Source organism: Leptidea sinapis, chromosome 4 (assembly GCF_905404315.1).
Source record: "Leptidea sinapis chromosome 4, ilLepSina1.1, whole genome shotgun sequence".
Taxonomy (NCBI): Eukaryota; Metazoa; Arthropoda; class Insecta; order Lepidoptera; family Pieridae; genus Leptidea; species Leptidea sinapis.
Genome location: NC_066268.1, coordinates 604,374 through 630,407, shown reverse-complemented (window position 1 = coordinate 630,407; position 26,034 = coordinate 604,374). Strand labels below are relative to the sequence as shown.

At 37.2% G+C, this 26,034-nt stretch overlaps 1 protein-coding gene across 1 annotated transcript; it reads right to left on the bottom strand.

Annotated features, from left to right (window-relative positions):
- Nucleotides 1-1,940: 1,940 nt before the first annotated feature.
- On the bottom strand, nt 1,941-21,903 carry LOC126980000 (uncharacterized). The gene is made up of 10 exons (XM_050829614.1): nt 21,772-21,903; nt 11,782-11,973; nt 10,851-11,012; nt 10,030-10,200; nt 9,110-9,236; nt 8,652-8,826; nt 7,143-7,272; nt 6,195-6,332; nt 4,526-5,212; nt 1,941-2,157 (listed from the first exon to the last, which is right to left on the bottom strand). Exons 1-10 carry the CDS (start codon nt 21,821-21,823, stop codon nt 1,964-1,966), a joined length of 2,028 nt encoding a protein of 675 aa, XP_050685571.1. The 5' UTR covers nt 21,824-21,903; the 3' UTR covers nt 1,941-1,963.
- Nucleotides 21,904-26,034: the final 4,131 nt, after the last annotated feature.

Below are 26,034 nucleotides of genomic sequence, written 5' to 3'. Positions count from 1 at the left end.
AAGGCTTACGGTGTTCTGTTGGTGAATTAACGTCAGACTTTCCGCATGTTACTCGCGCATGCGCGCCTGAATGGTACTCAGCTGGGTCGATAACTGGCTCTTGATAAGGCATCGTTGAAGGCTGTGCCCTCATGCTGGGTGACATTGTGAAGAAACGGGTAATGTTAGAATCGAGGTCACACTTTTGAATTAGCCGCGCTTCCGGCGTGTATTGCCATCACAGAATTTAAATTGTTCTACACAGATATATTATATATGGAGCTGACGTCGATGACGTCACATCATCACTTTGTTGCGGTGTGTAAAACAAGCATCACTAGGAAATGACTATTCAAATTTAAATATTTTTATTCACAATAGAATCCAAAATCACTTATTGTGATTTTGGATTGATTGACCTGAGAAGAACGGGCGCAAGAAACTCAGCGGGCATTGTTTATAAAAATATGGATTGCAGTGTGATATCGTACAATAAACATTTATAATTAAAGAGCCTGAGGGTGTTCGCTTCATTCCCATTCTATGGTATCATTAGGAAAATTATGCTTTAGTAACCTTTCCCACATTTTCAAACAATTCTTTTAAATTTCGTAACACATTTGTTAAAATCCCCCAAAATGTACATTTTCGGGGATCATATTGTAGAAGCATATTTTACATCGCCCAATAAAAGACTTACTAACTCGACCTAACCAAGTAGTAGGCATTAGAAGTTTATTTTTGTTTCTCGTGCTAACATTATGATTGTCACAGTTTCTAGCAAATTCCTAAATCTGCTTATGAATTGAACAAATAGAACATAGTATTATTAAAAATAAACAATGATGAAAATCTATGAAGGAATCTGTATTAAGTAAAAAAATAATCATTTTTCTGGCAGTACTATTTTAACGAAACAGAACAACAGAAACTATAGACAAAAAAGTCAAAACATAGCAATGTAAAATTGAAAAAGAAATCATGCTAACACAGCATGAATATATCACGACATGTATCATGAAACTCCAAGCCGTACTGATGCAACAACACGAGCCCGAGGGGGTGGGGGGGGGGCTACTGGAGGAGGCTGCACGTTCATGATGATGTGGCCGTGTAAATATAAACCAGTGCAGAAAATATAAACCACCCACGAAAACTTGTCAATACGATACTTCTTGTCCAAAGGAGCTACCGACGCATTTCCAACCAAGCAAGCACGGTAAACAATCACATGAAGAGTTGAGTTCCAGCGATCCTAAGCGTTTTGTTACAAAAACGTTGTGTTTGTTCACAAACAAAAACCGAGAAAATCTTCTTGTCTAAGTTACGCCTTCCCTGATTCACGCCGTTGAATTCCAACTTTGCATGACACGCCACATTTTTATTCTAATTTGTCCCCACCAGCTGGATGTATGGCGGTTCTACACAGTGCGGTTTTTTAAGCAACTTTCTTCCATGTACAAAAAAGCTGTGGAATGAGTTCTTTGTGCGGTGTTTACGGGACGATACAACATGGGTACCTTCAAAAAACACGCGTACACCTTCCTTTAAAGGCTGGCAACCCTCCTGTGATTCCTCTGGTTTTGCGAGAGAATGTGGATGATGGTGATCACTTAACACCAGGTCGCTCGTTTGTCCTCCTTTTCCATATATTTTTTTATGTTTTCGATGTATCAGAAGGTTAATTGGAATAAGAAAAGTACTTAGTCTTCTTCGTAACACTCTAGGCAGAGCGGTCGTGGTCATCACGAAGTGATATCTTTTGGGACAGATGTGATACGCCCCACGAGCACCACATTTCCCTGCTGGCCGACAGTCTGGTACACTCATTCAATGGACCGCCCACAGTACTACAGTACTAGCACTGAAAGGCGCTTTTTATGCCAAGTTCTCAGAAATTGGAGACTTTGGTGAAAATAAGTAAGAAGAAAGTCCAGTTAGCTTTTATTTAAATAAAAACCTTTTTTGTTTATTTACTTATTTATTACAAATCGTCATCAACATCAGTAGAGAGGTACCGCACTTCAGGGTCGTTTGTGACTGTACCCCGGACCCTGGCCACCAAGGTACGACCACGGGCTGAACGAACAAACATATTCATCCACACCACGCCAACGAATCCAGATATCACCAGTGCTAGTATTAATATCACCTTCCAAGTGCTACCAGGTTTTGGTTCTGAAATAGAAAGGATGTACTTATTAATTTCTTTTTATGAGATTTTTTTATGACAGTAAGGGATGAGACGAGTAGGACGTTCAGTTGTTGGTAATTGATATGCCCTGCCCATTACAATGCAGTGCAGCTCAGGATTATTAAAAAACTCAGCGGCACTACAATTGCGCTCGTCACCTTGAGACGTAAGATGCTAAGTCTCATTTGCCCAGTAATTTCACTAGCTACAGCGCTCTTCAGACCGAAACACAATAGTGCTTACACATTAGTGGATTACAAGGAGAATACGTTTCCAGATGGTACGTGAACCGCCACCACATCACCCCAAATCACAGAAGCTTTGACGGCTTTAGCCGTTATGGTCAAAGATATATAGCCAACCAGGCCGGCGGGCAATCGCATAGCACTATTACCAGCTTAAAGCAGGTGAATGAATTTACCAATACAATATCCTAACGACCTGAATACACAAAATGGTAAAAAAAAAAATCTTAGTATAATTTTATTGACCTAAATGAATAAAGCGATTTTGATTTGATTTGACAAATTGATAACGACGCGCGTACATAGTTCTATCGAGGCGGCAACGATGCAGTCTGCACGTGCCCTTAGATAGTATATATTATAATTAACAATTTTATTCTTAAATTGTATATTAAATAATTTTGGAGTGGTTATAACTTTATTTCTTACGTATATTTTTATTCGTCATGTCCTATGGTATATTGCTATGGTGCAACGCTGCCGATATTAATACAATATTTGTTCTGCGGAAGAGGGCTATTCGCGCTATTTATAACCTAGGTCCTAAAGAATCATTGAGAGCAAAATTCAAAGAAATTAACATCTTGACTGTTGCTTCTCAATATATTCTTGATAATGTAATGTATGTTCATAGGCACACAAGTGAATTTGCCAGAAACTGCCATAACCATAATGTTAACACCAGGAACAGACATAAACTTATGATGCCTACTACTCGGCTAAGTCGAGTTAGTAAGTCTTTTGTGGGGCGATGTATATGCTTTTACAACAAGATCCCAGAAAATGTTCAAAACAAAAGTATAACGTTATTCAAAAGAATTGTTAAAAAACGTTTGTGTGGTAAAGGTTACTATAACATAAATGACTTTTTTAATGATACCACAGATTGGGAATGGAGTGACCGATCTCAGGCTATTAAATAATAAGTTTAATTGTACAATATTACTTTGTAAGCATATTTATTCGATAAAAAAAAAGCCCGCTGAGTTTGTTTCGCCCATTCTTCTCAGGTCTGAGGCATTCATTTTGGAATGGGTGGTAGTTTTTTGACTTTCAATAAGTGATGTCACATCCTATTTTGAATAAAAATATTTGAATTTGAATTTGAATTTAATTTCTTATACCTTTTAATAGTTTTTATAGAATAACCCTTGTTCGGTCCATAATTTGTTTAAAATATCAACATTAATAACAACAAAATTAAGTGAGAAATTTTAAACGTTGTGCTACGTTTACAATATAAATAAAACATTATTATCTTTAATAATATCTCCCACGTCGTAACAGAATACATTAAAACATAATTTAGTAGCCTGCAGCAAAAGAGGATTAAAAGCAATATTAACCATGTTAAATAATTTAGCGAAAGAACCGGCGTTGTAATTTTGTAGCGAATCTCTGCCAGAATGGAGTAATTACATTTTAGTAGAAGCTTAAGTGAAATTGTGGACTTGTGTAATTAACTTTAAATTTTTCAAAGAGAAAAAGTGTTATAATGTTTTCTCCGAAACTGATGGACTGGGTATGACCAGACTTTCACAGCCGAACATCGAACAAACCGATTGCAACGATAGAAAAATAAACATCCAAATAATCCTCCTGATATTATTGAAGTGATAGTTTCTTTAGCATCGTTGTGATTTGAAGGGCGATGAAACGAAAACGCGACAGTAAAAATAGACAGACACATAAATTCATAAGATTTAACGAAGGAGAAAATGAGATAGGAATCATTATACAGTGTTTTGGTACCAGGCGATCATAGTTGAAGAAGAGATTGTCTTATGTATGACGCGAGTATACCTTAATATATTCAGACATTCGCGCGATTATACATGCGTATTATTACTACGTAGACACTAGGAGAACATAAATATGGTAGCGGTGATAGTAATGTCTTTCATAGCGATTGAAATCATGTGCCATCCTAGCAACATGTACCAGGACTTCATATGCAGCTTAGAGGTTCATGCACCAAGCAGGTTTCACTTCTGACATGTGTACTTTGACCACACGCAATTTTTTATTTATGAGAATAATAACGCAGATCCTCTCACTGAAATTATACATATTTTAAACACGGGTAGGTACAAGTTATAATACTTACTTTTGGTCTCTCCCTTTAGTAGTTTCTTCGTTTCTATTTCTTGCTCCTTTTTAGCTTTTTCAAGAAGCTCATTGTGAGCATTGCGATTTTGCGTCGTTACAGAAACCCGATGCTGTGGGGTTGTCGTAGATGTTGTGGATGTTATTGTAGTTGGTTTTGTTTTTATTGCCCTTGTTGTTGCTTTGATTGTCGTGGGTGTTGTTAGTCTTCTAGTGGTTGTTGATTTAATTGTTGTTGGCTTTGTAATTTTTGTCGTTTTAACCGTTGTTATCAGTTGTTTCGTCACAGTTGTAATGTTTTTTACTGTTGTCAATTTTGCTGTTGTGGTTGTAGGTGTAGGTTTTGTTGTTGAAGGAAGGGTTGTAGTTTTTGGTGTTGTTAATGTTGTTAGTTTTGTGGATGTAAAATTTACTGTCGGCATGAAGTTGACTTTGGGTGTTGTCCTCTGAGCAGGTATTTTTGTAGTTGATATGGTTGTTACAGATTTCGGACTTTGACCAGTGATAAGTGTACGGTTGGGTATGGGTGTTATTGCTCGTGTTGTAGGTATTGTTGGTGTATTATGTATTATATATTTATTAGAGACTGTTTGTGCAGATGGCGTTGTAAGAACCAACTTTTGCGTAAACGGTGTGATAAGACTTGCATTGTTTACAGTAGCCATGTCATCGCTGTCTGTAGAAGGGTCTGAAAATACATGGCAGTAATTATTGTATTGAATCCACTGGACATTTTCCTCAGGTGGCTGAAGTTATTAACATTTTCCTGTTTTCATGCATGCACTATTATTGCAAATTTTGTTGATATATTCTCTCCATCTAACAGAACAAACGACTCCCCCGGTGCGATCTTCGAATGTTGTTCCCGTTTCAGATTTTAATGTACATTTAATAGCCGCCCTATAAGGTCGGCAACGCTCTTGTAAATCTTCTGGTGCTACAAGAGAATAAAGGCTGCGGAGATCACATACCATTACTTGACCCTTGTTTATGCTCATATCTCTTCTCTTTCATAATAAACTTATCATCGCTAAGCAAATTTAAAGATGATAGAGATGTGTCAAATTGAAATCTGCTTATGAAATGCCAAACGTATTAAGTACCACAAAACTAAAATGTCTCATTCATAGAATGATTTAACTCAGGTTTCAAAAAATGTATGTATCTCAATAAGAATAACAATTAATTCACTTACTGAGATTAGTCTAGTAAAAAACTGTGCTACATAAATTAATAATATACAATAGATTTAAAATAAAATTATGTGGAGACATTAAAAGACGTTAAACGATGCAGTCTTCAAAGGTGCGTACAGGCTAGTAAAATGTAACATGAAATGTATTATTCTAGCATACCACGTATTCACTACGAATCTCCCACGTGCGTCTGTGTACTCTATTCTGCTGCGAACACCTTTGATTTTTTTTCTTTCTGCTCTTCGCGACGGTATGAAGAGAGAAGACTAACAATTTTGTTGCTGCATTTTACTTCAATTATGAAATTTATGAAATTGTTTCAGTGTTACCTTTCCTGATACATTGCAATTTACAATAACGTATCATCGGGCGAATTCTTTCATTGCATAATACATTTCATTTTACGTATCACCAGTCTGTACGCACCTTAAGAAATGCAGTTGGTTGCAGTGTAAAACTGTAACATCAACCTACCTGGTTTAAAAACACACTCGTCAAAGAAGTCTGGGCAACAATTATCGTCCGATAAACACATCGCGGTACACCCGCAGCCATGTTCATTTTCAAGAATGGCGTATAATTTCAAACATCTGCCCGCACAGGAGTCATTAACTGTCGAATAAACAAAATATAAAAAGTCAAATGTAACACTGTAACTGTCTCTTTGATTCCACGTGACCACGAAAGTTTTAAAATTAGAAAATAATGTGGAGACTTTGTTTCTATGCTATATTTTTTTAATTACTTAACAGCCTAGCCAAATTCTAGAAAAAAGCGATTCACTCAATTGTATGAAACGTCCAGTCATTGATAGATTGACAGATGCCGGCTATAATCTTGTAAAAAACGGAGATAGCCGAAATCCACTACGTTTTAGACATCTGGGAATGAGTCTGTAATAGCTTTCTTCTATTTATTTGCACCATGAACGGTGCATACCCAGCGCCTTTTGTTCTCTCATATTTATATCTATAATTCTTTACTTTGAAAGTTTCGCAAGCCATTGGATGTTTGATCCAGTTTAATAACAATATTTAAAAATATATAATAACCAGCTGATGCTCGTGACTTCCACCGTGTAGATAAAAGGTTTTTCAAACTAATAAGCAAATTGGAATCAAAGATTATCTCATCTCCTATTCCAGTTCCGGCTCCCGTTTTCATTCCCGTTCCCAAAATATTACATAAATCTTATTTCGAGGAAGATTGCTTGCAGTTTTTCACAAATACCGCGGGAACCATGAATTTTCCGGGATAAAATATATGTCTATGTCCTTTCCCAAGCTCTAGTCTATCGCTGTACCAAATTTCACCAAAATCGGTTCAGTAGTTTGTTCGTTACGCGTAAAAACGCAGGAGGTTTTTACGCGTAACGAACAAACTTACATTCACATATATAATATTAGTAGGGATAATACTAACCTTCATACGATGGCACGGGCGTGAGAGCGTTCTGAGCCGCCTTAATACAGTCGTCTCCCTGGAGTATTGCTACGTCATCTATCGCTATGTCACTTGTGAAGCTTGGTCCTCTTATACCTTCTATTACGATCTGTGGAATAGTACATTGTTTACCAAGCGGAGAACATAAGGCCTTGTACAAATATAAAACAACTGCGGACAAAGAATCACAGAAGCGCTGCTGGCTTCTCAGGTGGGCGCCCTCCCCATAAGAAATATATGCAAATCCATTTAAAAAATGACCCTCGTTTACTTTTTTTTTGTTTCTTGAAATATTTTGCTGGAAAATGGCATTGAGTAATTACCATTTATGTACAAACTATGTCACAGTATTGAAAAATATACTAATATTAAAATTATTTTCATAAAACTCGAAATACTTGAAATCATGAGATGTAAACTATTTAGAAGCGAAAAAAGGAAACAGTGTGTAGTAAAATTACCGTTAAATTAGGATAAAAAAGTTACAAAACAAATGCAACTAAACAACTCTTCACTTTCATAACAGTTCCATGTTCCAACAAAACTTTGAACATTTCTAAGCTCAATTTATAACCATAGATGAAACGTATCTCATCAGTATGATCCAGAGACAAATTACAAATGGAAGACATCATCATGACCCTACCCCAAACAAATTTATGGCGAGTGTTTCGGCTGGTCAGATCGTGGGCTCATATTTCTTGGATATTAAAAGAGTGGCCATAGAGCTACTGTTACTGACTCTTTATATGCAGAACAATTAAAAATCTGCGTAACAAAATTCGTGAGAAACGGCAAAGCAAACAAGAGAATCATTTTTTGTTCCATCAAGATAATGTATGGCTCACAGAGTCCTCTGTTCCTATTGCTGTAATTGGAGATAATAGCTTCGAAATATTTTAGCATCCTCCATATTTACCCGATTAGCCTTAGCCTTATTAGCCCCCAGTTATTTCTATGATTGAAGGATTAGTGAAAGCACAGCGATTCGACGATAATTAAGCTATAGTCAATGGAGTACAGGAATTTCTATTTATGCAAGATGAAGAGTCTTTTAATAAAGGAATTAAAGTTAGACGTATGATATTCCAAGCTTTTTATGCTAAAAGGCTACTTCATCCAAAAATAACACTACATGTAAAAAAAGGTACCGGCAAATATAAGAACAAATAAACAGTAAAACTAGAAAATTATTACAATTACAATTTTTATTGATTATTACTTTTATTCATACAGTTCGTGTAAGATTTTTGTGACATGAAATGTTGAAAAATCGCCGAAAAATACACAAAACCGTTAAGAAGTCGCAAAAAATTGTTATTTGTTGTAGAATTACAATTTTTTTTTTTGAAAATCAAGCCACTTATTAATTACATTATACTTTTTTAATTGCCTCGTTAAATTTTCGTACGCATGATTTAATGTATTTTCTCTCAGCAGGTAATTCGCGAGAAGATCGAGAGATGCTACAAATATTTGGTTTCTCACCTGAAAGCTATCAGAAAAGTCTGTGAGGTTCGTAACAGAGTTGTACCAGACGTCACCCCAATTGCCCCACAGCTCGAAGAGGATGTATTTTCGTTTGTTAGCCTCGTCCATTGTAGTTATAGTCCTAAAGCTCAGATTTTCTGGCTTCTGATAGACCCGAAGACCTCCAGTTTTGCTAAAAGCAGAATTACTTTTAAAATCAACAACTACATTATAGAGCTACTCGTACCACCATTTAAAATGCTAAAATGTTAAACTGCCGGCTCCTGTGATCCTCTGGTTTCGCAACAGAGTATGGCTGGTATCACCAGGTCCTACGCCCACTTATTTTCCATTCCCAAAAAAGAAACAAAAACCTACCGAAAACTGCAGGTATAATTTCGGTCATTTGACGCAGCCCTCGGGCTATACAGCTATTAGATAACTATGGATATTAGTTATAATAAAATAATACTTACACTCCAAACATGTGGTAGTAAAATGAAAAACAGCCATTTTTTGCGTATGAGCTATCGTAAACCGGTGATATTAGACGTGCTGTGTCATTTTCTAATTTAGACGTACTCTCGATATACATGTAGTAACCTGAAAACAGACGTATTTAAGTAAAAAAGGCATGGCATGAGATTTCAGAAACAAATGGAGGTCTGAGATAAACCAAGCATATCAGTACTTTAGATACGACGAACAGACGACGGCGACTACGTACCAGAAGACGCAGTGTTGGTATCTTGCGAAGATCGCTGGAATAGGTTGGATGAGGGCAGCGCAGAATCGATCATCGTGGAGATCTTTGGGGAAGGCCTTTGCCCGGCATTGGATTTCTTCCGGCTGATATGATAATGATATATGATAATGATACTTTATGTCTTAGGGTGATAGGCGCAGAACAACGTGATCGGAGTTAAATAGCATAACTAAGGTAAGTCATTGGAATGGGCATTTGATGGCACATAATATACGGGAAATTATTTGCCTGTTTCTTACTATATTCACATAACCCGGCAGCCTGGTATTTACCTCTTTACTTTATTTAGGTACTCAATTTAATAAAAGCAATTTCAATGAGCAGTCCTCTCCTCTGCGCTCATTGATTAAAAGTCAATGGATAAGCATTCAATAGATTAGCCCTGTAGGCGCTAAATCTGAGACTTGTTGACGGGTTAGATAATGGGGCTCACTAACGATGTTCATCAGTCTTCTCCGTCTGTGTAGCTCTCCTTGCCTAGCCAGATAAGGTAAGAACCTGACAGAATTATATCTTAGTTTTAAAAGGAACAGATTTGAAATAGCCAAGCTTACTTTCACATCGCTTATTCGTAATCTGCCACTAGAAATAAACAGGATGACAATTCATTTAAAATGGAATTAATATTACCGTCTCCTGTTTTTCCATAGGTGTGGTCATACGAAGGTCCCGTTGCTAGGAAGCTACTGGGTGTTTTTCTGTTCAGCCTTATCCAATCAAAATCGTGGAACTCATCCTGAGTCCATCCACACAAGTTGGTATCTTCAAAGTCACAGCTCAGCTTGGGAGGCGCCGTAGAATCTGTACGGAATCAGATATTAATGGTATAACATTAACACATACAGTAAAATGAAAAATTAAATGAAATTATTGCGAAACTGAAGTAGCAGTGGGGAGGGCATATGTTCGACGGACAGATGACCGTTGGGGCACGAAAGTCCTTGAATGGCGACCACGAACCGGAAGACGCAGTGTTGGTAGGCCCCCAACAAGATGAATGGATCTTGAACGAACGTTGGATGCGGGCAGCGCAGGACCGATCTTTGAGGGAAGCTTTTGTCCAGCAGTGGACGTCTTCCAGCTGATGATGATGATTCAGTGAAATACAAGCAAGTGCAACTTTTTTTTTTCAATATTGGCGGAATTAACACTAAAGAAAACTCAAAGCGTTTGGATCTTTTGGGTTTATTCCCTCCTCAATACTTAGATTAATAAATTGTGCTATAACCTGAGATATCTTTTTTAAGTAATTTAAGATTCCGAACTCTAATACTTTTGGACACTGGAGCCTTATTGCAATCTATAAGTTACTAATCTTCACTTTTTCCAAACAGATGGGCAGCTACATCGCTTTACAAATATAGCTTATAAAGTATTCTGGATGATCTCTGTACATAGATATATGTACACCAATTGCCCGTTTACATATATTAGATTTAAATGATAAATACCAATACACATCGGGGCTGATGCATTCCATTTGTTCCCGTCGCAGAATAAAACGGCCGAGCCGATCAGCTTATGACCTGGTAGGCAGAAGAAGATAACCCAGGCGTCATCGTAGCTACCCATGTGAATACCATTGTCAATCGTTGGCACGATGCAACCAGACCCTGGAAAATGGGTTAGGTAACAAATTGGGACCAAAAACTTATCGATAAGAGCTTACTTTTATATTGTACAAAATACAACAATTGTCGATGCTTTAAATAATTTTTGAGGGAGTATGGGCGTGGCGTCCATGATGCGATCGAAATTAACCAATCACAACGATTCTCGGCAAGGTGTCCCTGCACCGTATATTATAAGACTAAATATAATGATAATTGCTGCATTGTAAATATATGCCTAGTTCATACTAGGCAATCAAAGGAAAAACAAATTTGTTGTTTTTATTTAATTTTGTAGCATTTTTCACCATTTATTCACCTTTTAAACCTTCCCTGGACTTCCACAAATAATTCAAGACCTAAATTTGCCAAATCGGTTTTTCAAAAATACAGGGCGGCTGTGTATTGTTGTGGGCAGGGTGTATCAATTACCATTAGCTGAACGTCCTGCTCATCTCGTCCCTTTTTGTCATAAGGAAAAATATGATATTTTTTTTTTATTTAAATGGCCTGAAGATGAAGTGAGAATGGTCTTGGTCAATCCTTCAATATGGGGTCCTATTATAATGGAGTAATTCTAAGAAATGCAGCAGAATTCTACGCCAATATTTTTATTTAAAATAGGATTCAAAATCATTTATTAAACATCAAAAACTAACATCCATTCAAAATAGACTGTCTCAGACCTGAGAAGAACGGGCGCAAGAAACTCAGCACAATTATAGACCCTAGGATTTGTGTGTTTCAAAACTTAATAAAAAAGTACACTTACTGACACATACTGGTATTGGCACATCCCACTCTCCATTTCGACAGGTAGCGTAGCGGTTCCCAACTAGTTCATATCTCGGAAGACATATAAACCTCACTAGTTTTCCCCGCTGTTTCATCCGCAATCTGCCATGCATGAGGCGAGGGTTAGGGCAAGATGACGTGCTCAGAGGCGGAGGCCGAAGTAACGTTACTGAAAAAAAATTGATAAGTTAAAATCACTTTTTTCATTTTAATCAAGGAAATGACACTTAAGAATGTCAAAAGTACAACAGTCAAAAGTTAGAAAAGGTTGTTGTAATGAGATGAAGAGGCAAGAAACTCAATAGCTGTGTTCATACTGTTCCATTTCTTCTTCAACTTTCGCCTTCATCTTTCCATTCGACTTTCGTTTAGCGCTTTCAATAATAATTGAATGCGTTATCTAACGCAACGTAACTAGTGATGTGACTATCCGCCAACTGTCGTAGTCGACCACTAGTCGGCAATAATTCGGCAAGAAACGCCGACTATCCTATATTTGTGAATAAAATTTTTGTATGGGGAATTACAATAAATAAAAACCTTGTTTGTTTATTAATATTTTTATTTTATAATCAGTCTATACATTTCGAAATGAAACTTTCTTCGGTAGTCAGTCTCCAAATTTAAAAAAAAGGTATGTATGAAATTTACTGAACAAAATTAGTATCAATAAATGCGGTCTAGTCGGCCGACTAGTCTATCAACTGTCATCACGCATGTGCTAAGGGCATGCCACACGTGGGCTGTTGACTGCGCTATGAAGCATGCCTTTGATTAACAAAAAAAGACAGTGGATATAGCTTAATCGTATTACTAGTATTTATCAATAACAATATGTGTAAACTCTACAATTTATCAATAACAATATGTGTAACTCTTCCAACCTATTCCAGATCTTGACCAGATCGTGGGTCCATCTTGTGGGGGGCCTACCAACACTACGTGTCGGTACGTGGTCATCATTCGAGGACTTTACTGCTCCAACGGCCATCTGTCCGTTCAACTATGTGCCCTGCCCACTGCCACTTCAGTTTCGCAATCATTTGGGCTATGTCGGCAACTTTGGTTCTCCTACGAATCTCCTCATTTCTGATTCGATCTCGCAGGGAGCATAGCCCTCTCCAATGCCCTCTGAGCGACCATGAGTATTCTCATAAGGCCTATAGTTAGCGACCACGTCTGCGTACCGTAAATCATCACTGGCAACACACACTGGTTGGCACCTTCGTCTTCAGACACTGTGGTATTTGAGACGAAAAGATTTTACGGAGCCTCCCGAACGCGATCTGACTTGGATTCGACGACTGACCTCTTTCGCGAAATCCGACCTGCCCAACTGGATTGTTTGTTCAAGTAAGTGTCCTGCCCACTGCCATGTAATCATACGCATGAATGTAATTTAAGTATAACATACTCGACAATCGTTGCCGAAAGGAAAATCTTTATATTTAGATCTCTATAGCTGTTCTTAATTTCTGCGTACGTAACAATGACGTGTCTTTTCAGGGGTCAAAGCGTATTTACTGCCCACACAGTAAGCGACGGAAATCTCCCACAAGACCGTGCATCCGGCTGATAAAATATTTATTTACTACGTACGAGAATTTTGCGTTATATTTTTTAACATTATATTTAATATTTTTTCCTTTATATGTTTCCATACTGAAGCTTTCGCCCTTTTTAAAAAGGGAAGCTGATAAGAATGGAATTCTAATCAAATATTTGCAAAATCTGAGAACCTTTATATAAAATCGTTTTTATTTCTGGCCATAAAAAGGCATAAATTTCGCGAGATTCCTTTAGAATTCTTTTTGATGTCATTCCTAATATACTAGACACTACTACCGCTTCGGAAACAAATGGCGCTCTGATAGTGAAGAAACGGCGCAAGAAACTCTCCCAGTATTTTTTTCGCGTTCTTTTTAATCAAATATACAATATTGTACTGTCATTGTTATTGCTAGTGCTATAAAAGGCATAAAAGGCATTTATTTTCTCAAACTTTGACTTCTTTTTGATGTCATTTCTAAAATACTATATACTACTATCAGAACTAATATAAAATAATCATAATCTAGTCCCAGGCTTTTTTTTATGAAAATAAGGGACGAGACGAGCAGGACGTTCAGCTGATGGTAATTGATGCGCTCTGCCCATAACAATCCAGTGCCGCTCAGGATTCTTGAAAATCCCCAAAAATTCTGAGCGACACTACAACTGCGCTTGTCACCTTGAGATATAAGATGTTAAGTCTCATTTGTCCAGTAATTTCACTAGCTACTTCAGACCGAAACACAGTAATGCTTACACATTACTGCTTCACGGCACAAAATAGGCGCCGTTGTGGTACCCATAATCTAGCCGGCATCCTGTGTAAAAGAGCCTCCCACTGGTAGGTTCGGCTGTCGGATCACTGAGATATTCAGCTGTGAAGTAGTAGGATTTACAACAGAGCCATTTTTCAATAAAACATTTAAATTTGGAACTGACGACTTTTACGCCAATGTTCTGTAATACATTATTATTTCATATACTAGCTGACCCAGCAAACGTTGTTTTGCCATATAAAGTAATAAAAAAATGTTTGGGGTGTAAAAAGTAGATGCAAACGATTCTCAGACCTACCCAATATGCACTCAACATTTCATGAGAATCGGTCAAGCCGTTTCGAAGGAGTTTAACTACAAACACCGCGACATGAGAATTTTATATATTAGACTAGCTGACCCAGCAAACGTTGTATTGCCGATATTAAAATCGCGATACAAAAGTAACAGTTGATCGTAGATGGGTGAAAATTTGAAGTTGTATGTATTTCTTAATGTTGACTCATAATCAAAAAAATTAAAAAAAAATGTCAAAAAAATTAAAAAATTTTGGCGTGGACCACCCTTAACATTTAAGGGGATGAAAAGATAGATGTTGTCCGATTCTTAGACCTACCCAATATGCACTCAAAATTTCATGAGAATCGGTCAAGCCGTTTCGGAGGAGTTCAATGTTTAACACCAAGACACGAGAATTTTATATATTAGATTACAGCAATTCAAACTCTAATTCCTTAAGTTCTATTCCATAAGCTTCTGTTTCGTGTTAAGCGAGTTAATACTATTGCCGCCGCGCTGTAGCAACAACAAAAACATGATTTTTTTCATACAATCTCTCCTATCAGCACTAAGAAAGTACTAATAAAATTGAAACAATTTTATGCAAATTATCTTGCTCCAAACTAATCATGAGCTGTTTTACATGTGCAAGATAACGATATTATATATTTAAATACGATATTCTTACATAAACAACGAAATAAGGATGGATACCAATGAAAGTACAAAGATAGGTTACCTAGACAACATTCGGTGTTTGTAAATGTTACACTAACGCACACATGAATAATTTAACATTGCAAAAGCACACTACATTACGATTACACGTCAATGAAGGATAGTAAATGAAATTATCACTAGCGATAAAGAGATAAATCTGATTTGCTAATTGCTTCGTATTTTAATAGAAAAAAATCAGTATAATTCATGAGATATGCTTTTTTACTGTTCACCGTGATTTATGCCTAAAATACGATTCATTCATGAGTTTATGTAGTAAAAGTTATAAAGTAGTAAAACTGCATTGAAAATAGGTAAAGAAAGTGTCATTGATTTTATAAAAAATTAATTTAACATAGATTATAATATATAGCCACATTGATGATGTCATTTATTTGTATATAAAATAACAAAACACATACCTACAGACATAACAAAACAAAACCGAAATGTATTTACAGTAAGGGAAGTCGTACAGGAAGGGCCGTCGTTAGTAAAATTGTAAAAATCTCCCATTTTTATTAACATATACGAGGACGGCTCCCAAAAAGTATTAAGTTTACAATTATTATTTTTTATATCTTATATATTTTATGAATGTCTTTTTGTTGAGGGTTTATTACAATAAGATAATGGGAGAAGAAAATGATCCATTGATTCTTCTGCAGTTAGCAAGGGATATACCGAAGGACAGTGTTACTGAAAAAAATCCTAAGAAAGCAAATAGCACTCACTGTCTACGTCCACTACCTACCTTAAAAATTGTTTTTGTAGTTTGATAGTTCAGCTACCTATATACGCACTTGTTTATAACGCCTTTTTTACATCATTTCCTAAAATATACTACCTCGATCATCTCGCAACAGACGGCATCAATATTTTGTCATTTCTGTACGTTAATCTATGTCCGCACTCGACACTCGAGTCGCGTTACAGCGTTCGGCTTGGCGGCGATCGGCGATGTCGTGGCGTGATATTTATTTTGTTAGAGAAATAATGAAATCAAATAAAATGTTATAATTCATGATTTCTTAACTGAGGTATGTAATTTTATGATTTTTTTTACTTTCGTAATTAGGGCATCTTTCCATAACACAAGACGCCATATTAATGTTGTACCTATATCAAATTGTAAACAATTCTGTCAACAAAAAACGCGTGCCTACCGTTTTCGTATCGAGAGAACGAGTACGACCAAAGGGGCCAATTGCCGCTAATTAGGCGATTCATTTTCGGCGCGCTAGTGACAATATAATCTCTTTTAATAGTATAATATGATGGATACTTGCCCCTTAACTGAAAGACTCCCATACAACGAAATGAAACTAGCGTAAAGAACAGCAGCAGTAAGTTCGTGACTTACACAAATAAGTTTTTCGTAGTTCCTTCACGCTTTTCGAAAGTGTTTTGTAACAATATGTAGGCGAAAATATTTTTGTTTTTTTATTTATTTATTAAGGACAATCAACGGGTTACAACTAATCATTATTAAAATAAACAAAATGAGGTACTTATGTATTATTGTTAAGTTGTAGACCCACTTAGAGATTGCCACAGCTTGCAAAAGAGATACTAGTTAGAAGAAGAAGAAACGAAAAAGAAGAGAGACAAGATATTATAAGATCCAACAAGCTGTTACAGTCAACTAGCTGGTTCTAGTACAATGAACAAATAACAGACAATAAGAGCTAATTTAAAAAATAAAATAAAAAAAAACTAATATTACAATTTTCAAAATCTAGTACAATGAACAAATAATACACAATTAGAGCTAACTTAAAAAATAAAATCAAAAAACCTAATGATAAAATTTTCAAAAACCCAAATACGAATAAATTGAAATAATATAAAATACACAAAACATACTAAACTATTTCGTCACTATATTGTGATAGAAAGCGGTCCGTTAGCTTCTTTTTAAATTTACGAAAACTATCACCTACTATATCAATGTCGAGAACTTTATTTATACTATTATATAAACTTAACATCCTATTGATAGGTGCTGAGAGCCCTAGGTTTGTTTTTGAGACGCCAGCTTTGAAAGGCATATAGTTTTTTACACGACTATACGGCCATGGAATTCTTACATACATAAAAAAGAATTGCTGTTCGTTAGTCTCGCTAAACTCAAGAACGGCTGGACCGATTTAGCTTATTTTGGTCTTGAATTATTTGTGGAAGTCCAGAGAAGGTTTGAAAGGTTAATAAATCTGAAAATGCTCGGAATTAAACAAAAACAAAAATTTTGTTTATCCTTTGATGTGTCGTCCCCCGCCGTTCAGAAATCAAATTGAATGAATATTTTAAAATGAATAACTAATTAGTATTTTCATTTCTTTCCAACTTTCTTAGCAGGTAAAATATAAACTTAAATTTAGCTCAAATAAAATTTGAAAAATATTTTTATCAATGATAAATCTTAAGTTTTGTCATAAGAAATAAACATTTTTATAAGTAATACGTGCTTAGTCATGTGTGTACGCGGACGAAGTCGCGGGTATCAGCTAGTATTTTATAAAGTAAGTCAGACGCATCTAAGGCTTCATTGAAAAGGCTATGTAAAAACATAGGTCTAATAGTTTTCTACGATCCGACAGAGTTAATAAGTTATAGTGTCGGAGTGTGTAATAGTATTTTTATACCAATTATACTATACGCAAATTGAATCGGATGAACTTTTCTATGATACGAAATACAATAGCATTTATTATGATTCATTATCATTTTATTAGCAATACACCAGCGACTTAAACAATTTAGATCATCCTGCAACAAGTAGGAGTCCTTTAAAGAGTTGATCACACTAAACGCTTTCAGGTCATCGGCGTAAATCAAAACTTCTGAATTGAAAAAAGAATTTACTATGTCATTGATTAATATGTTGAAAAGCACTGGACCAAGAATGGATCCCTGATGCACTCCAGAGCGCACTGTATAAGAAAAAGAAGATTCGAAACCACACAAAACTACTGTTATATGTCTGTCTTTTAGGTAAGAGGCAAACCAGCTAACAATATTTCCGACGAAACCGTAATACTTTAGCTTGTCAATAAGAATGTTGTAATTATTATTATTATTAGAATTAAACGATGCTTAGGATCAATAATGTTGCCCGGGGATTACAATATAAATAATATAGGTATACATTCTATCATTTAACTCTGGATTTTCTAAGTGTATTTGTAGTGCCCATCCGACGCCAAGGTTGCAGACCACCAGCGACCCACCGCGTTTGGCACTGCAAGTCAGCAGATTTGGATAGGATGCGCTCCTTTTTTGCATACTACCATTGGGGCAAGGTTTGTTTCCCTTCGGAAGATCCTAGTGCCTGCACCGTTGCAGTAGCTGATGTGATACTACAGGGCATGGATATTTTTATACCAAGCTCTAAAGTACCGATCGGTGGCAGATCACAGGCCTGGTTCGATGCGTCAGTTAAACCAGCATCTGACTGCAAAAAACAGGCGTATCGAACTTGGGTTGCAGCGCTGGGCACAAAGGATCCGAACTGCAAAGTTTTTAAGAGGAAATATAACCGTGCCTCCAGATTTTTTAAGCGGCAAATCACCCATGCGAAATCGAAGCACGTCGTCAAAATCGGCGAGCAGCTTTCCAGTTACCCGACCGGAACACGCAAGATCTGGTCGTTGTCGAAAGCTGCTCTTGGTAACTTTAACCAGCCGACCCTGAGCCCATACGGCAAAAGAGAAATCCGATCTCTTGTGCGCTCTTTTTGCTTCCACCTCGACTCTTGACGACAACGGAAAAACACCACCGACCATCCCGCGGTGTCACAGCTCTAAGCCTGAAGTACAGTTCAGACAGAAAACTGTTAGGCGAGCTCTGTTTTTGTTGGACGTCAGGAAGTCAAGTGGGCCGTTTGGCATTTTTACAATCGTGCTTAGAACGTGTGCCCCTGAGTTGACACCGGTGCTAACGCGTTTATTCCGGCACTCTTATTCAAAAGGCGTAGTCCCTGATTCATGGAAGTCAGCCCTTGTCCATCCGATCCCAAAAAAGGAGACAGTTCGGATCCGGCAAACTACAGATCTATTGCTATTACCTCCCTGCTCTCCAAAATCATGGAGAGCATAATCAACCGCCAGCTCTTAGTATACCTAGAGGGTCACCAGTTGTTCAACGACTCACAGTACGGCTATCGCCATGGTCGGTCGGCAGTTGATCTTCTGGTATACCTAATACATAGATGGGCGGCGGCTATTAAAAGCAAGGGGGAAGGCCTGGCGGTAAGCCTGGATATAGCGAAGGCCTTTGATCGTGTATAGCACAAGGCGCTCCTCTCAAAATTTCTCTGGCTTCCCGAGAGCTTGTACAAATGTACCTCCAGCTTCCTCACTGGGTGCAGCATACAGGTCGTTGTCGACGGATATTGCTCGACCCCGAAGCCCGTGATTGCTGGAGTGCCCAAAGGCTGTGTGCTATCTCCCTCGCTGTTTCTTCTGCATATCAATGATATGTTGGACACCTCCAACATACATTGCTATGCAGACTACAACACTGGTGATGCCGTATACACGGACCATGCAGATCTCTCTCGGGAAATCGTCGACCAGTGCCAGGAGAAACTTGTGTCTTCTATCGAGTCCTCTCTTGAGATGGTCGCGGAATGGCGTAAATTGAACCTTGTCCAATTTAACCCCGAGAAGGCCCAAGTTTGCGCGTTTACCACTAATAAAACCCCATTTGTCATATTACCGCTCTTCAACAACACTTCCCATAAAGCCTCGCCTAGTATCGGAATACTGGGTCTCGAAATCTCAAGCGATTGCCAATTTCGTGGCCATCTGGAGGGCAAAGCCAAATTGGCTTCGAAGAAACTGGGCGTCATTAATAGAGCACGGCAATACTTCAAGCCGGCCCACATTCTAGCGCTCTACAAAGTGCAGGTCCGGCCACACATGGAGTATTGCTGTCATCTCTGGTCTGGCGCACCCCAGCATCAGCTCCATCGATTTGACCGCGTGCAACGTAAGCAAACTCGAATTGTCGGGGACCCAGTGCTCTGTGAACGGCTGGATCACTTCGCGTTGCGTAGAGATGTCGCTTCATTGTGTGTCTTCTACCGCATTTATCACGGGGAGTGTTCGGAAGAGCTGTTTAACCTGATCCCTGCCGCCGAATTCCACCTTCGCACGACACGCCATAAGCTAGGATAATATCCCCACCATCTGGATGTGTCCACAGTGCGGTTTTCAAGGAGCTTTCTTCCACGTACTACAAAGCTGTGGAATGAACTTCCTTGTGCGGTGCTTCCGGGACGATACGACATGGGTACCTTCAAAAAAAGCGCGTACACCTTCCTTAAAGGCCGGTAACGCTCCTGTGATTCCTCTGGTGTTGCAAGAGATTGTGGGCTGCGTTGATCACTTAACAACAGGTGACCCGTACGCTCGATTGTCCTCCTATTCCATAAAAAAAAATTGTTCGAGCCCATACAGCCATATCTGTTAATATTCAATAACAACGTCATATTGATATGTGCTAATAATATTAATTATTTATAAATGTATTTTTTATTTTAGGTAGAGAAAATGTCAACTTTGCTCAAAAGATGAATTTATATCATCAGCTTTTCCGAGAAAAAAAATAGCAAAATATCTAACAATGCACCTATTTCTTCATTATTACGTCAGTGCTTAGTTGGTAACACAGCTTTATTTAATGTTAATTTAATGTAATATATTAATGCGTCCGTTAATTATTACTATTATTATTATAAATATTAAATTAATTATTATTAAGTTAAACTTCAATCGCGCGTAGATTACACGCACACACTTTTTTTTACGTTTTAATTTACATTTATTTATTTCTACAAATGATTTAAGTTTTCTTTAGTGTTAATTCCGCCAATTTGTTTATAAACAATTCGACACGTGTTTCGCCTCTACACGAGGCATCCTCAGGACGTGTTGTCTCGCCAAAATCTGGCACGAGCCAGATTATATTGACAAATATTGGCGGAATTAACACTAAAGAAAACTTAAATCATTTGTATAATTATGGATTTCCGCAAAGTAACGCCTACTTCAATATTTTTTAAAAAATTTTTTTCTGACTTACTCGTGAAAGGCGTTGAGTATTTGACGTTTGAGTATTTTTGTTGCATCACTTTAGATATATTGTTAATGAAATGATGAAGCTGTAAATAATGACTTAAAAGAGTGGCAATGAGTTTCTTGCCACTTTTCATTAAAGCTTTTATATAGCTTTCGTAATATAGTATATAGCTATACTTTTAACATTCATAATTGTCATTTCCTTGGCCTACGTGAAAAATGTGATTCTGTTTTGATTTAATTACCCTAAAGGATTTAGGCTTTTAATTAATGTTAGTACAATATAATATTATAAATTATGTTTAATATTAATTACAATTTTAAGCAGAATTGTCAAATTGTAGGTATTTAGTGAGTATTGCATATGGCGCTCTGAGAGAGAAGAAGCGGCGCAAGAATCTCTCCCAACATTATTTTTTTGAGCTCTTATTAATAAAATATCCCTTTATTGTCATTGGTATTGCTATAAAATAATCATTATCTAGTACCAGATGTCCGATCACTTCGATAAACTTAATTAAAGATCTTAAAGTTTAAAGATAAACATAAATTACTTACCAGCATCAAAATATCCAAAAATAACAAAAATATAAATATAATATTTAAACATTTTACACTATTAAAACCTAAATTAAAATTATAACTAAAATAATAAGTCCCTTAACTACTGGTCACTTATGCATTTGGGTCTGAATGTTAACTGACAGAAATAAGTTTCGTATTTTATCACAATTTTATGTTGGATGCTCAAAGATTAAACTATATTACGCAGATTTGACATAATTACGAATAGTTGCTGCACTCATTTCTAATTAATCAATTGTAACTTATGAACCCAAAACAAATCAGTTTTTAACCAAGGTATTTACCAGTGAAAGGCTCCTATGCAATGGATGCTGGCTAGATTATGGGTACAACAACGGTGCCTGTTTCTGCCGTGAAGCAGTAATGTGTAAGCATTACTATGTTTCGGTCTGAAGGACGCCGTAACTAGTGAAATTACTGGGCAAATTAGACTTGACATCTTGTCTCAAGGTGACGAGGGCAGTTGTAGTGCCACTCAGAATTTTTGGTTTTTCAATAATCCTGAGCGACACTGCATTGTAAAGGGCAGGGTGTATCAGTTACCATCAGATGAACGTACTGCTCGTCTCGTCCCTTATTTTCATACCATAAATCTGGTCCGGTAGTGCATCATTAAAGAGCCCTGGCAGGGTCGAGGAACATCAAACATCAGTAATGGTAAAAGTGAAAAATCTATTATAGGTACAATCAAGTTAATTTGGTAGAAGTATCCGTTGATAGATGACATAGAAGTGTATGTTATTTTTAGTTCCCGAAAATTATATAGGTCTATAAGTCGAATATATATTTTAACACCAACCTTCAGGCTACAAAAAAAAAGTATGCCAGGTATTGCGAAGATTGTGCTTTTTGGTATAAAAAGTAGGTACTTAATATTAAATTGATCTTAGCGTACTGATTGTCCGGTTCAGTTATAGTCATAGTATAGTTTTGTGGACCTTCCCAAATAAAGTCTAAAATAAAAAATAGCCCCTTTTTGATCTAGTTCTAGATAGATAGATTTGTAGATAAAAGCGCAGGTTCAGCCACATATGGAGTATTGCTGTCATCTCTGGTTTGGTTCACCCCAGTATCAGCTCGATCCATTTGACCGCGTGCAACGCAGAACTGATCGAATTGTCCGAGACCCCGTGCTCTGTGAAAGGCTGGATCCCTTGGCGTTGCGTAGAGACTTAATTGTGTCTTTTACCGCATTTATCACGGTGAGTATTCCAAAGAGCTGTTTGACCTGATTCCTGCCGCTGAATTCAACCTCCGCACGACACGCCACACTTTGGCAACGCAAATTAGGATATGATCCCCACCATCTCGATATGTGGCGTTCGTTCCCCCATCATGCGGTTTTCAAGCAACTTTCTTCCGCGTACAACCAAGCTGTGGAGCTTCCTTGTGCAGAGTTTCCAGGACAATACGACATGGGTACCTTCAAAAACCGCTCGTACACCTTCCTTATAGACCGGCAACGCTCCTGAGATTCCTCTGGTGTTGCAAGAGAACATTCTCTCGCTCACATGAGCGGCAATGATCACTTAACATCAGGGATCCATATGCTCGTTTGTCGTCCTCTTTCATATAAAAATGATATATACGTATGAATGAGTTATTCTAGACATATTATATATTACACAACGTACATTCTTTTGTAATTTAATCAACTAATTACAATATTTTGTCTCGCAATAATAATTGGCATTAAAACAAAATCCAACCGATACAATATCTGTGAAATTCATTTGTCTTTGCCAGCAACAGGATGCGCCAACTCACTATCAGAGGAAGGTCTTTCCATTGATATTTGGATGTTTGAATGCTATCAACCATAATTGTTTTGTAAAACAGATTAGCAACCCTAAATCTTATCAGCTCACAGAAGCTGATTCACAAATATTTTTTTATTTATGAATAAGATTTTTGAAGCACTTGCCTGAATCTTATAATTACATTATATTTCACATAGATATTAAATTTTGTGTTTTATTTAAACTAAACTCTTGAATGATATTGATTATATCTGTGTCACTGATCGTAATTAATTTTCTTGGTCTTTTCTGAACAGAACGAACCGATATATATTAGGATTTATAGGAGATTTCCACATAATATGTATTGACTTATCGTGATATCTCTGGAACCACAGGGCGCAGACATTTGAAATTTGGTAGAAATGTTCCTTTCACCGAGCAGAAGTTAACGGATTAAACGAAATTCCACCCGCAAGTTTTTTTTGTTATTATGAACAGGTTTTCAATATCTCCGGAGCCATAAGGAATCTTTATAGAAATCGTAACACAGTTAAAACTGTACATTGCATATTTTATTAAAGAATACTTGCTGTGTGTTCTAAAATTAAGACCAATCCCAAAAACTTATTTTATATAATTTTTGTCCGTCTGTCCGTTTGTTTGTTTAACCGGGCAAATGCAAAAACAACAAAAAAGATCTTTATTAAAATTTGCATGAAAATTAACATCTACGCGGAGCACGTCAAGGACTACCGATTACATATTTATGTAATTAGTACCTACAGTAATTTGGGTGGAAAATTTGTGGTTAGCCGAAAAATTTTCCAGGAGTTTTGAAAATTGGTCACACTCAATGTGGTCTGGATGAGTATTTATTATATATATATATATATATATATATATATATATATATATATATATATATATATATATATATATATATATATATATATATATATATATATATATATATATATGTTATTTGGTTGAGTTCTTGTAATAGGCTTCGTCATGCTTGCTTAAATGTCACTGCTTGTGCGACATGCCACCGGTCCTTCCCTTCCCTAAAATATGGTTGAGGGAGATGGCTGGCCCATGCGACATACTTGTGAACGGGCACTACTTATAGTGGCAGGATGATCCTGTTACCAGATTAAACTCTGCTTCATGTTCTTAAAATTAAAGTTGTTGTATTTTTTTATAATCGCTTATAAAATGCTGATGCAACTACTGTACTCAATAACTTTGTTTTGTATTTTAAAAAGGTCTACCCGCTTTTTTGAAGATACCCATGACGTACATGGAAAAATTCCTTGCAAACTGCACTGTGGAGGAACGCTACACCTCCAAATGGTGGGGATGATATTGTAATATGTGGCGTGTTGTGAGTATAGAGCGGTCATTGGCACAGTTTTCATACAAAAGATTTTCGTCTTGTCCGCTCAATATCATGTATTATATAGTAACTTGAACCTCTTCTACGTGAAGGAAACGCAACGAAATGTTATTGCTTTTACTCCATACCAAAAGTGGCCCGAGGTACTAAAAAGAGTCTTCATTTCATTGACAGCAGCGTCTTTTCTGCCGTGAAGCAGTAATGTGCAAACACTCTGTCTCTCTGGGGTAGGTCACTCCTCACTTCTTCTTCACTGAGGATCGCGGTTAGTAAAAGGGCTGCACCTGGAGTGGATAATCTGTCTCCTCCAGTTTTTGTCCAGCGCGTCTTTTACAAGCGTGGAGAATTTGGATGAAAAGTTTTTAATGTGATCGGTCCTTCTTGTTGGAGAACGACCGCGCGATGTTATGCCTTCGGGAGATATTTCTAACCAGATGGTTGGGAAACGTACGAAGTGGCAGTGGACAGCGCACATAAATCGACGGACAGATCGCCGTTGGAGCAGTAAAGACCTCGAATGGAGACCACGTACCGCGACACGGATGTTGTCTTGGTAGGCCCCACACAAGATGGACCGACGATCTGGTCAAGATCGCTGGAATACGTTGAATGAGGGCAGCGTAGGAAAGATCGTCATGGAGATCTTTGGAAAGCTGAAATGATAATTTCTAAACGCAATTAGTTTTTCCGAACTTTCATCGCCTTTGTGCGTTGTGTGGACAAAATATGAAAGAATACGTTGCCTGTATCAAGCGATTTTGTTTGATTGTGATCAACAAAGCATTTTTTTTTATGAAAATAAGCGACGAGACGAGCAGGACGTTCAGCTGATGATAATTGATATGAGCTGCCCATTGCTATGCAGCGCCGCTCAAGATTTTTGAAAAACCAAAAAATTCTGAGCGACACTACAACAGCTGCGCTCGTCACCTTGAGACATAAGATGTCAAGTCTCATTTTCCCAGTAATTTCACTAGCTACGTCGCCCTTCAGACCGAAACACAGTAATGCTTACACATTACTGCTTCACGGCAGATATAGGGGCTGTTGTGATACCCATAATCTAGCCGGCATCCTGTGCAAAGGAGCCTCCCACTG

Excerpts from the sequence above, each read along its gene's own strand:
- LOC126980000 (XM_050829614.1), bottom strand. The coding sequence starts at position 21,823 with ATGTTTAAATATTATATTTATATTTTTGTTATTTTTGGATATTTTGAT. Across the intron at positions 11,974-21,771 it reads TTTTGGATATTTTGATGCTG|TAACGTTACTTCGGCCTCCG; the intron begins GTAAGTAATTTA and ends ATTTTTTTTCAG. Across the intron at positions 9,237-10,029 it reads CTATGGAAAAACAGGAGACG|GTTACTACATGTATATCGAG; the intron begins GTAATATTAATT and ends GTCTGTTTTCAG.